This window comes from Phoca vitulina, unplaced genomic scaffold (assembly GCF_004348235.1).
Source record: "Phoca vitulina isolate PV1807 unplaced genomic scaffold, GSC_HSeal_1.0 scaffold79, whole genome shotgun sequence".
Classification (NCBI taxonomy): domain Eukaryota; kingdom Metazoa; phylum Chordata; class Mammalia; order Carnivora; family Phocidae; genus Phoca; species Phoca vitulina.
Window position 1 is genome coordinate 6,217,708 of NW_022589782.1, and position 13,462 is coordinate 6,231,169.

A 13,462-nucleotide genomic window follows, 5' to 3' on the forward strand; every position below is an offset into this window, starting at 1 on the left:
CCTCCTCCTCTTCCCCTCCTGCATGCCCGCCACCTAGCACGCGTGGGGGACGCAGGCGTCGCCCGAGACCAGCGTGCACCCCTCCTAGAAGGCCCCAGAGAGAGGCCGGAGGGGAGCGCCGTGATGACCACTCGCTCGGTGGAGGGGTTAGGGCCAGAAGCTAGGATTTTATACAGACAAACGCCAAGGTTTCAGTTAGTGAACGGGGTGTGTGTGTGGGGGGGGGTGCAGCTTATTCCCGAGATACTTGTACTCCCCACGACAGGACCAGCTGCAAGTGCGTTCCCGTGCAGACATTATTAATACATTTTCAGAACCGAGCGACCGTGAAGGAAAACCAGCCATGAGGTAAGAACTGCATTTTTATCTCAAAGCTCTGTGCTTTTCATCGTGGGAAGTCTCAGGATTGTTCCTGACAGTTACACTTCATAGCTCATCACAGATCATCGGCGGAGTTGGCACTGAGCAGCTGTGTGGGGAATTGATGAAAATGTATATCTATAAAAGGGTGGACCATCATTCCACGATATATACATATATCAAATCATTATATTGTATATCTTAAACTAATTCAATGTTATAGGTCAATCAGAAATAATACATGGGCAGGAAAAAAAGAGCGAATCACCTGTTCTGTGCACTCCTTGTACAAACACCTCTGCCCTAAGACAAGGCGTCCTCTTAGAGATAATCCCCATCGACGTAAGGGAGGGGTCTGAAGCTTTCACCTCCAAGAGTAACCCAGGATAAAGGACCCATCCAAGTTGTGGGGGGACCTTGTTCACTCAAGACCCTGCCCTAGGGGCACCTGGGTGGTTCAGTTGCTAAGCATCTGCCTTTGGCTCAGGTCATGATCCCAGGGTCCTGGGATGGAGCCCCACATCGGGCTCCCTGCTCAGCGGGGAGCCTGCTTCTCCCTCTCCTCCCCGCTCCTGCTCTCTCTCACTGTCTTTGTCTCTCTTTCAAATAAATAAGTAAAATCTTAAAAAAAAAAAGACCCTGCCTAACTGGGCAATAAAGGAAAAGCTGGGAGGGTTCTTCCCGGGGCTGTCGCTTCGTAGATGAATCAATTTGGGCAATTTGCCTCTGTCTCTCTGTTTCCTCTCCAGAAAAGTGGGATTCGTAATAACAATGTCTACCACAGAGAGGATGTAAGAAGATTAATAACATAACATACTTAGAATGGGCAAGAGGCTCGTAGCAAGCATTCCACTTAAATGTTATGTATTACAATTATCTTCTTTGTTATTGAAATATATTTGACATATAGCATTATATTAGTTTTAGGTGTACAACAAAATGATTTGATAAACGATATGTCACAAAATGATCGCCACAATAAATCTAGTTAACATCCATCACCATACACACACAATTTTTTTCTTGCGATGAGAACTTTTAGGATCTGCTCTCTCAGCAACTTTCACAAATACAATACAGTATTAGTAACAATAGTCACCATGCTGTACATCACATTATCTTCTTTAATTCTTAAAACACCTTTACAGAAGATCTTAGAATCACAGTTTTACAGATAAATGAAGCTCCTCTTTCCGAGAAGCTCTTTCACTCAGTTCATTTGGGGGAACATTTACTACTAAGGTGCCTGTTGCTGTGATCATCAATCTTGTTCAACACTCCTCACCTCTGACTCACCCCTGAGTCCAGTAAAGGCTCAAAGGGGTCTTAGAGAGTCTTGAGGGAAGGAGGAAGGAGCAGTGGATTCTGACCTGCAGGATACGCTGGGAGTAGGCAGATGGGAGAATCTTGGATCCTGGCCAGTGAGAGCAACAGGAATTTAGTTAGGGTCTGAAGATTGGGCCTGCAGGCATCAGTGACTGGGTTGGTGTAAGAGACTGCTTGAGGCCTTCTGTTGAGATTAATTGGGGGATGAGAGGTGGAGTTATGAGGGTTTTGGGGTGGTGTCTGATATGGTTGGGGACTGGGGATCAATGCAATCTGTGATGTGAGGTCACATCCAGGATCAGTGATCCAGGTTGAATGGGGTCAGTGTTCTGTGCGACTCTCTGGGGGTCCATCATGGGCGATGTTAAGCAGTGATTAGGCACGTGAGGGGTGAAAGCAGCACCCCCTGTCTTGTTCCTACATTAGGGAGAACAAAGTTCACCTTAATGATCGGAATCTCCTTCAGTTGGGGAGAGGGTCTTACAGTGAGTGGATCATGGAGCTCTACTGAGTTTCAGCTGGTTTCCATTGGCCCTCACTCTTGGCTCTATGGGAAGCATCAGGCAGAAGCCCCTGGAGGAATCACACCTTGCTTTTTAAAGTAAGGATGTATTAAATTCCCAGAAAATTCCTGAAAACTGATCCCAAAGTCTTCAGGATCCATAGACACTGCATATGTAGTTTTTCATGTAAACTATGAAAAACCTATAGCCACATCACACATGAAAGTGAAAGACTGGATACTTTCTCCATAAAATCAGACACCAGGCAAGATGTCTGATCCTGCCATGTGAGTATGGAGGTCAAATCTGAGTTCTTGGGGGGCGGGGGCGGGCAGCAAGGGTTGGGCTATGTGTCTGGAGGTCCCTACTTCAACGACCTTATAGGGCAGAGTGTACATTTTAAATCTGAGCGATATCCAAGTTGCTTCATTTCTGTCCTAAAAAGCCTCCTGAAAACTTACCCATAGGTGCAGGCACCAAGCTGCTTGGTGAATGGCAGAGCCCAGCCTCCCCAGGACATGCCCAGGGAAGTACTGTGGTTTTGTTTGAATAAAAATGCAGTTTTTGAGAAACCAATGGTAGCAGTTTTCCATTGTGATTGTTGAGTAAAAGAGAATTTTTTGTTTTAACATATTTACCCTTTTCCCTCTTCTTTTAATGTAAGACTATGGGGGAATGAAAGGAAGAGTAATGCATCTCTGCAACTGATAACCCTGAATTGTCTGAGGCCACAAAGAGCTGTCAAGGTGAGCTGTCAAGGTCGTTGGCAGCTTCACGCCCACCAGTTGATCCCTTCCTAGGAGGGCATTCGGTGTTTGGGGTCTCCCTGGGGGAAACAGACATCCATACACTCAGGTTGGAGCTTTGGGAGAATCCTTCATTTTAGATATAGAAATGATCTCCAGGTCTGTGTCTTGGAGGTGCTCACTTTACTATTCTGTTACTTTAATTTTTTTTAACGATTTTATTTTTAAGTACTCTCTGCACCCAAAGTGGGGTTCGAACTTAACAATCTTGAGATCAAGAGTCGCACGCTCTACCCACTGAGCCAGCCAGGCGCCCCTACTGTTCTGTTACTTTAAAATCAACTCCCATTTAAAGGACATAGATCTATAGATATTTACATCCCATAACTCTATATCCGCAATTTAAAACTAGTATCACTTGCTGTATTTGAAAAATAAAATACATTATTGAAACAATAAAAAGGTACTTTCTTCTTGATGCAACTGTTAGTAGCTCAGTTCAAGCTCTGAGAAATGCCGGCAGCGTGAGGGGTGGTTCTTCTGTCCCTGCAGCAAATTCACTGCAGCATCTTCAGCGGAAGCTTTACTGTGGGTGCTCTTTCATGAATGGCACGAGAAAGGCAGTATTGAACCTCAAATCTTCAGTCTAAAGCATCCCCAACAGTGCTAGTCTTGACTGGGTATGCCTGGGATTCAGGAATGAGGAAATTATCTATTCGTTGTTCCCAACTCAAAATCATCACTGTGTTCCGCATGTCCTAAAAGTCAGAAGTGGAAGGTTTCCCGTTACACCAGCAAGGATGTGGCGAGATCAGTCTTGGTATTTCACCCAGGAAGCCTGTATGTATGATGCCCAAGTTGGGGACACCTGGCTGTCACATGGCTCCTACATCCAGAATCTCCCTGATGCCAGGTCCTCTCCATTCATTAAGCGCCATCAGTGAACAGAGCGCTGCTACGGAAATCCTATTATCCATGGTCTCGCTCCACATCCCAACCACAAAGCATTACTCTCCCCTCCCCGACCCATTGTTCTTTTACCCCGAAAGATCACATCAGGTGGCAAGACGTACAGAGCCTGGCGTCTGCAGGGGCTCAACACTACTTACTGTAGTTTTGGTTTTGTTTGCTTTCGTATCTGATGAGGTTTCTACAATGAATGTGTTATTTTTTTTTAAAGCAAAAAGTAAAAAAGAAACTAAGTGCTGCTTTTGGGAAGTGGAAATAGTCTTCCCCCGTAGGCGTGAATGGGGTGCAAATCCTCACGTTGCTCCGCGTGCTGAAGGGCTTGGACCGAAGAGAACCCGGATCCCAGACGCCCCCACTCCTGCCTTCCCTGGGAGCTGCGACTGACATTTTCCAGACGCTTCCCAGACCTCGCTCCTTAAAAGCCCTGGGGAGGTGGGTTTCCCGAATCCCGAGCGCGAGTACCCTCGGAGCCCTGAGCTCCTCGCTTGCTTGCTTCATTCATATTTATATTTTGCTTTGAATAGCCCCGTTTTAGAAGGGACAAAGAGCTCAGAGTCAATTCCAAGTCAAAATATGGGCGGTGTAAAAAAACTACTAAACGCTGCACCTGACACCTGCTGCAACGGACGTCGTTCTAAACAACAAAAAACGGGGCAGCCTCCAGGACCTCGTGGCGCAACGGTAGCGCGTCTGACTCCAGATCAGAAGGTTGCGTGTTCGAATCACGTCGGGGTCACGGCGGTGGCTTTTCTGTTTAGCCGCCCGAATCAAACGAAACAACCTAAGCGTCTGTCCGCTGCCTCCCAGCCTTGGGCTTTCTCTTACCTTTTCTTTAGTGCAAAGGGACTTCTTGTGAACAACTCAGCAACGGACAGGCACATAAGCTGAAGGGTGTGGATGACCTGGAAGGGGGAAAAAACCCCAGGAGCCGACATGTAGGTCGTTCTGCTCGTATCCTTAGCAGGATTATGCTTCCGAGAGGGCATTAAAAGAGGACACGAGGAGACTTTGCTAATGAAGTCGCTCTGGTGTGAAACATAGTTTGTTTTTTTTAATTGGGTCGCTAGCCGGGCATGGCCCAATGCCCCTGGTCGATATTTGTGTGACCTTGATGAAGACGTCGGTTTCCCAATAATCCCCAACCCCCACCCCCGGAATTTTCATGGTTTGAGCTTCCTGTCAGAAGCCCCCGAACAGGGGCGCCTGGGTGGCGCAGTTGGTTTCAGCTGAGGTCATGATCTCAGGGTCCTGGGATCGAGTCCCACGTGGGGCTCCGAGCTCAGTGTGGGGTCATTCTCTCCCTCCCTGCCCCTCCTGCTCGTGCTGTCTCTCTCTCTAAAATAAGTAAAATCTTAAAGAAAAAAAAAAAAGGCCCCTGAACATTGTGGTTAAAGAGAAAATACTGTGAGCTTGATTCAAAATTTATTATGCCAAGGATGCAGTTCTTGAACTTTCTGAAAGCGGAAATTACCCTAGCATTTACCACCTTTTAATTTAGGTGTGTTTTGTTTTGTTTTGTTTGTTTGTTTGTTTTTAAGTATTCTCCTTGCCCAACGTGGGGCTTGAACTCACGACCCTGAGATCAAGAGTCGCATGTGCAGGGGCGCCTGGGTGGCTCAGTTGGTTAAGCGACTGCCTTCAGCTCAGGTCATGATCCTAGAGTTCCGGGATCGAGTCCCACATCGGACTCCCTGCTCAGCAGGGGGTCTGCATCTCCCTCTGACCCTCTTCCCTCTCATGCTGTCTCTCATTCTCTCTCTCTCTCTCAAATAAATAAATAAAATCTTAAAAAAAAAAAAAAAAAAGAGTCGCATGTGCAGGGACTGAGCCAGCCACGTGCTCCAATTTAGGATTCATTTAAATGCATCCCTCCAGGGGCGCCTGGGTGGCTCAGATGGTTAAGCATCTGCCTTCGGCTCAGGTCATGATCCCAGGGTCCTGGGATGGAGTCCCGCATCAGGCTAGGGGAGCCTGCTTCTCCCTCACCCTCCTACTGTTCCCCCAGCTTGTGCTCTCTTGCTCTCTCTGTCAAATAAATAAATAAAATCTTAAAAAAAAAAAGAAAGAAAGAAAGAAAGAAAAAAAATAAATGCATCCCTCCAATAGGGATTTGAAACAATGGAGTTTCAGACACAAACCACTTGCCCTGACCTGAGATGGAGGAGAAACACAGGAGAGCAGAAATGGAGATCGTGGTGGACTTACCAGGATTAAGTTTTCATTGCACCAGCCTCACTCCCCCTTCAGTTTAAAAGTCTGTCCTTTGCTGAGCTTAAAAAAACAAACAAACAAAACAAGCATCCTTTACAGATGTATTTTTCTTTTTTTTAAGAGCAATCTCTACACCCAACGTGGGGCTCGATCTCAGGATCCAGAGATCAAGAGTCCCGAGCCCTATCCACCCAGCCAGCCGGGCACCCCTGTAGGTGTGCTTTTTAAAGATCTGAATGATTGATGAAATCTTGGAATCGACAGCATAGCACTTGCTTTGAAGCCAAAGTGATGTGAACGTGCAACTTTCTGCACCAGTCAGATGTGTTACTGTGGGGACATGGTCACAAGCACCAGATCCCTTTTGTGTAATTAACATAGGGTCATTTCCTCACTTGCAGTTGCACAGTTCAATGTTTGCGATCCAGGCATCCAGGCGGTTTGGGATTCTCTGGGTTTGGGAATTCTCTGGGCTTCTGGTCCTTTGATTAGGAGATGTACCAAGTAAGGTGAAAAGTCAGTAAACAGGAGGGGAGGGTGCCTCAGGGAATACTTGCCTTCACCATTCAGAAACACCCTTCTCCCCCCCGCACCCCAGGAAGTTTTGAGGCACCAGCCCTTCCCCACAGTGATGCTGGTCCCGCCTCTTCTGCAGGACTTCAGGTTCCAGCAGCTCCAAGAACAAATTTTACTCAGAAGAAATGTGAGGTGGGTGGGGGAGAGTTCCTTTGATAGAGGAGCGTCCTCAGAACTGGCCGGCACCAGGGGAAACTCTACCCACCCAGGGAATGTGGGGGGAGCAGACAGAAGGAAACGCTGGTGAAGGTCAGTCGTCCTCCCAGGAGTGTGTTTGGGAGCCTCCCGGGATCTTAGCAGGAGCCGGGGTCCTACCTGGAGGATACAAACGTGGCCTGGGGACCCGACCTGTCGTGTCTCTCCCTCCCTATGTTCACATTCCTGGAAGGGACCTGCAGGACTGACTCCCCAAGTCATCCTCCCAGAGACCGACTGGGCAAGCTTGACCACCTCTCCTTTCCCTAAGTTCATGTGCCTGGCCCTCACCTGCCCCCCTTGCGTGCTGCTGTGGAAGTCCGGATTCTGGACAGGTTGCTTCACTTCTGAAGGTTTTCTCTTCACAGTGACTCTGACACCACTTATCCAAACATTTGCATAATTATAATAACATAACACACACACACGATGTTCCAGGATATGCAAGCACTGTCCTAGGGGCTTGGGACAGGCCAGAGAACAAAACAGACCGGCCTTTCAGGGAGGTACCAGCCTCTTCGAATATCTGAAGAGATTTGGACAGGTGACAGGCACAACACAAAGGGACACAAGCGATGAGGAGGTCACATGGTGGGGATGGGGAGTCTCTTCCTTCCAGCCCTTAACACAAGAGAGTCCTTGAATTACACTTATGAGCATGACGTTGTGGTTTGTTTGCTCTATTTTTTAAAAAAGGACAATTGCTACTTTTTCTCTTAAAGAGTAAAATATATTATTTATTGATTTTTTAAGTAGGCTCCACGCCCAATGCTGGGCTTGAACTCGTGACTCTGAGATCAGGAGTCCCATGCTCTACTGACTAAGCCAGCCAGGTGCCCCTAAAATATGTTTTGTAAAAGAAAATTTGCCAAATACAGGGAATTTTGATGAGAAAACAAAATTGCCCATAATCAAACATCTCAGGGAAAATCAAGGCTGTTGTAATGATTTGCAACTTTCCCTGGTATTTTTCTATGTCTGTCTATCCTTAAACGTCTTTCTTTTGTAAAATTCTTTTTGTAAAACAATTTCCTCAGTAATACTACACTGGCAGGTATTACCTATAAACTTAATTTTTTTTTAAATTTTATTTATTTTACGTAAGCTCTATCCACAAGGTGGGGCTTGAACTAACAACCCTGACATGAAGGGTCATGAGCTCTACCTGCTGAGCCAGCCAGGCGCCCTTAATGTGTATTTTAAAAACAGCTTTATGGAAGGAAAGAAGGAGAGGAGGAAGGAACTTCAAGCAAGAAAGAAAAAGTTTGCAAAACTTGGCTACCTCAGTGGAGAGTCCAATGTATTTCTTTTAAATGTCTGTAGAGCTGGTTTAGAGGAAATCTGTGATTCATCAGTCTTACACAATTCACAGCGCTCACCATAGTACGTACCCTCCCCAATGTCTATCACCCAGTCACCCCAAACCTCCCACCCCCACCACTCCAGCAACTCTCAGTTTGTTCCTGGGATTAAGAATTCCTCATATCAGTGAGATCATATTAATTTTCTTTTTTCTTAAAGATTTATTTATTTATTTTAAGAGAGAGCAGGGTTGGGGAGGGCCAGAGGGAAAGAGAGGATCTCAAGCAGACTCCCCACTGAGCATGGAGCCTGACACAGGGCTTGATCTCATGACCCTGTGATCATGACCCTGAGATTATGACCTGAGCCGAAATCAAGGGTCAGACGCCCAACCGACTGAGCCACCCAGGTGCCGCTCAGAATGTTCATTTTCAAGCAAATATTGTGAGGCATGCAAAGAAGTAAGATGGCCCATTCACAGAAGTTAATAGAAATTCTTGGTAATCTCAAGTATATAAGTTTTATTTTACTCTATAATTATAGGAATATACAGCAAGCCAGAATTTCCAACTTTTTAAATGTAATTCAAGCCAAAATAAGTAAATAAATAAATGTAATTCAAGCCTAGAGAAAAGTTGCAAGAATAGTATATGAATTCTCATATTCTCCCCACCTAGATTTACTGTTTTTTAAACATTCTGTCACATTTTTTATATAGGTATATAAATCCAAACACATGTATACATATTGTTTGTGCTATTATTATCATTTTTCTAGATCATTTGAGAGTAAGTTGCAACATCATGACCCATAACTTCGAAATATTTTCACATGCATCACACTAAATTTTAGCATGTATTATGCTAAAGAACAGAGGCATTCTCTTATATAACCACTGTAAAATTACCAAATCTTGCAAATTTACCATTAATACAATAAGAATATCTAATATATACAACATACTTAGATTTTACAAATTGTCCCAGTAATGTATTTTATACAAAATTTTTTAAATTCATTATCCAATCCAAGATTATGCATAACATTTAATTGTCATGTGTTTTTAATTTCCTTTGACCTGGTACGTTTCTCAGCCTGCCTTTGTGTTCCTGACATTGATTTGTTTTTGTTTTTGTTTTAATATTTTATTTATTTATTTGAGAGAGAGAGAACATGAGCAGGGGAGGAACAGAGGAAGAGGGACAAGCAGACTCCAAGCTGAACATGGAGCCTGATATGGGGCTTGATCCAATGACCTTGAGATCATCACCTGAGCCGAAATCAAGAGTCACACACTTAACTGACTGAGCCACCCACGTGCCCCCTGACATTGATGTTTTTGAAGAACAGAGGCCCATTGATTTTAGAATAATCCTCAGTTGGATTGATCTGATTGTTTCTTCATGATAAGACTTAGGTTATACTTTTTTTTTTGCAAGAATATACAGACATGATGTGTTCTTCTAAGGAAATTCTAAAGCATTGGCATTTGGAGAAAAAGACGTTAAGGGGTTTGTACAACAGGAGGATAAAATGGAAGCACTTGATCCTCCCAATATAATAACAACTAATAACAGCCAATATTTATTAAATGCTTTTTTAAAAAGTAATCTCTAGGGCCAACGTGGGGCTTGAACTCATGACTGGGCCAACGTGGGGCTTGAACTCATGACTTCAAGATAAGAGTCACATGCTTTACAGACTGAGCCAGCCAGGCACCCCTAAATGCTTCTTGTTCTATTTAGTCTTCACGATAATCCATAAGGTAGGTACAATTATTATGTCCATTTCACAGATAAAACTGTAACTCAGAAAGGCTAAATCACTCATCCAGGGGCACACACCAATAAGTTTTGGAACTGGAATTTAAACCATGGATCAGACTTAACAACTGAGGGCTTAACCATTATTGTACACCTGTCTCTGAAAGACTAATAGCACTTTACTGAGAAGGCAGAAGAGGTATGGTAAAAAAAATGTCACAGAAATCATGACCTTGGTTGGGACCCAATTGGAGGAAGAAAATGATCATCTGGGGAAAGTCTGAATATATATATAAAAAAAAAAAGTAAACAGGAGAACTGCTGACAAAAATCACCAACTCAAACCTCACATGGGAGAAGAAAGTCAGGCTCAAATTCAGCTCCTAGGGTACAGTATATGAACTTGATTCAACAAAGCTGATCCAAGGGTTTGGAGCTTCAACAAAATTAGAGGTTGTAAAGCAGCAGAGAAAGACTTCTTCATGCTCAAGGCCATACATCATTCCCAACCTGCTCAGGTAGCTAAAAGACTCAACAGTTAATACGAACAAATATGACGACCTCAGCTCTCATTAAGGGGAGAATTCTGTCACCATATAAATAGTGCTCAGATAAACAAGATGAGTCAAAGAGAATCCATCAAAGCAAGTATTTTGTATAAAGAGTAGGCCCTGGAAGATCTGTTCATCTTCAAAGATGAGTAAATTGAGTTCTTCTTATGCTCGACTAGGAGTTTGGACCAGCCCTCCCATGAACAACTAGAGAAGCTAAATAAAGTAAAACAAACAGATGGAGCCACCCAGGCAATGAAAATTTGCAGAGACCAGATCAAGACGAGGCAAAAGAGGTGAGCTCTACATTTGAGTCCACCCTTCTCACTAAGATAATTGCTGATTACAAAAGCAAACGTGGTAGTTAAGAGGTTGAAAACACTGAAAAGATGCAAGCTCTCTGGGTAGGGGGACAACAATCAGAGTTCATGGCCCACCATGGAGGAGGAGCCCTGATGAACACCACATGCTTCCACTAGGAGCACTGAGGGGCTGGAGCATAACTGGGTGAATTAGAAATAGACCAGACAGCTCCAGGATGGAAGTCCAGCTTAAACCCTGATTGCCTGTTTCTCATTACCTTATTTTTACCATTTCATTTTAAATTTCTGATTTATTGACTATCACTGGGTATGGTGTCTTCAGTGATATTTTAATTTTTCCACATAGTTCATGTTTTCCCATATATAATTTCACTTACTAACCGGTTTTTTTTATCCTTAGTCTTTTTTTTTTTTTAAGATTTTATTTATTTATTTGACAGAGAGATAGAGAGAGAGCACAAGTAGGCAAAGAGGCAGGCAGACGGAGAGGGAGAAGCAGGCTCTCCGCTGAGCAGGGAGCCTGATGCGGGCCTCAATCCTAGGACCCTGGGATCATAACCTGAGCCGAAGGCAGCTGCCTAACCGACTGAGCCACCCAGGCGCCCCTTTATTCTTAGTCTTAAGTTTTATTTTAAGGGATCATCTTCATTTTCTTTTGTAACCAGCTTAGAAGATAGCCACCCATTTGGTCAGATTTATTTATTCTTCAGCAGATGAAGCATTTAAGATGACAGTTTTTACTCTAAATCCTTAATGATATTATATATACTATACTTGAGAATGTTTTGCTTTCTCGTGGAGAAAAAAAGCCCAAACATAAACCTTTAGATTATCCATCTACTAGTCCTGCAGCACAATCTTAATAAGAAAGTTTTACTGATAACTGGACAATTTATTCATTATGGCAGGGATATAACAAGAGTGGTTGTAAAGTGGCCAGTCTTGTAAGTCAGGAGCTATGATCCTTGATCCGCTGCTCAATCCACTTCAATATCTGATTGATATTCTCCTCTAGATCTTCTGATTTATTGCTGGGCAGTTGAGGTACTACTTCTTCCTTGTAGGATGCTAATGCTTCTTCATAAAGAACTTGAAAAATTTCACACTGAATATTGTCTTTTAGTTTCTTTTCATTATAACCCCTTGTTTCAAGTCTTTTGTACAATACACTGTTATCTGCTTGCAGCACAAAAACTATATAAAACCAGCGTTCAGGGAAGAAATCACAACCATGGTAATCAACAATAACTCCATCTTCGCTCATTTGGTTTTCTAATTCATCAACTACTCTGTCTTCATCTAAAATGGGGCATTCATACTCTTCATCATAGCCATCATATAACTGCCCTTCTCGAGCTATATCACCCACATTAATGTATTTCAGTCCTGATCTTGATGCAAGTTCTTTGCCTAGCGTGGTTTTTCCAACCCCTGGTGTACCAGTGAGCAGGATGTTTGGAAGCAACATGGTCCTCACCACACTGGCTCCGGGTGTCACTAACTGCTTTTTAAAACACAATTTCCAGGGGTTCCTGGGTGGCTCAGTCAATTAAGCGGCTGCCTTCAGCTCAGGTCGTGATCCAGGGTCTTGGGATCGAGCCCCATATTGGGCTCCCTGCTCGGCCGGAAGCCTGCTTCTCCCTCTCCCACTCCCCCTGCTTGTGTTCCCTCTCTTGCTGTGTCTCTCTCTGTCAAATAAATAAATAAATAAATAAATAAAAACCCACACAGTTTCCAGAATTTATCTAGCTTATTTCAAGTATTATTTGCTCTTGTTTATTTTTGAATGGATTATGCTTTCATTATTTTCTTCCTCTTAGATTCCTTAAATTTTTTGTTTTGTTTCCCCAGAGTCTAAAATATTTAGTCAGTTTCTTTATTTTTTCACTTTCTTTTCTAATAATGAAAATATTTAAAGTGATATTACTTTTCCCTGAACATTTCTTTGGTCTTTTCTTCATGAGTGTTGATATGGTAGTCTCATATTTTAAAATTATCAAATAGAAATACATTCCTAAGATCTATTCATTTTATGAGCAAAATGACCAAAAAGAAGTCTGAATCTAGAATATGTAAACACTGAAACTTACTTTAACAACATAAACAATGCTACACTCTAAATATCAAGTCAAGGGGCGCCTGGGCGGCTCAGTCGTTAAGAGTCTGCCTTCGGCTCAGGTCATGATCTCAGGGTCCTGGGATCGAGCCCCGCATTGGGCTCCCTGCTCCGCGGGAAGCCTGCTTCTCCCTCTCCCACTCCCCCAGCCTGTGTTCCCTCTCTCTCTGTCAGATAAATAAATAAAATCTTTAAAAATAAATAAATAAATAAATATCGAGTCAAGTTTACCATAAAAAGATTGAACACTTATTTTAAAGTTATAATTTGCTTGTTCTAATAATGCAAATAAGTGAAAAGAAGGAAAATGTATAGGTCTATTTTATGATTATAAATCAATGAAATTTGTAATAATAATATGTCAACTTATATACAGAAAAATTAAGACCTCAACTACTGAGAAATTTAAAAGTTACCATTTTAGGGGTGCCTGGGTGGCTCAGTCGTTAAGCGTCTGCCTTCATCTCAGGTCATGATCTCAGGGTCCTGGGATCCAGCCCCACATTGGGCTCCCTGCTCAG

At 43.4% G+C, this 13,462-nt stretch overlaps 1 protein-coding gene and 1 non-coding gene across 2 annotated transcripts; one reads left to right on the forward strand and one right to left on the reverse strand.

The window, feature by feature from the left end:
- The first annotated feature begins 4,568 nt into the window (after positions 1 to 4,568).
- On the forward strand, positions 4,569 to 4,640 carry TRNAW-CCA. The gene has a single exon. It is a non-coding gene; the product is annotated as a tRNA-Trp (tRNA).
- Positions 4,641 to 11,443: 6,803 nt separating this feature from the next.
- LOC116625558 (adenylate kinase isoenzyme 6-like) lies at positions 11,444 to 12,311 on the reverse strand. The gene has a single exon (XM_032394204.1). The coding sequence runs from the start codon at positions 12,291 to 12,293 to the stop codon at positions 11,775 to 11,777; it is 519 nt and encodes a 172-aa protein (XP_032250095.1). The 5' UTR covers positions 12,294 to 12,311; the 3' UTR covers positions 11,444 to 11,774.
- Positions 12,312 to 13,462: the final 1,151 nt, after the last annotated feature.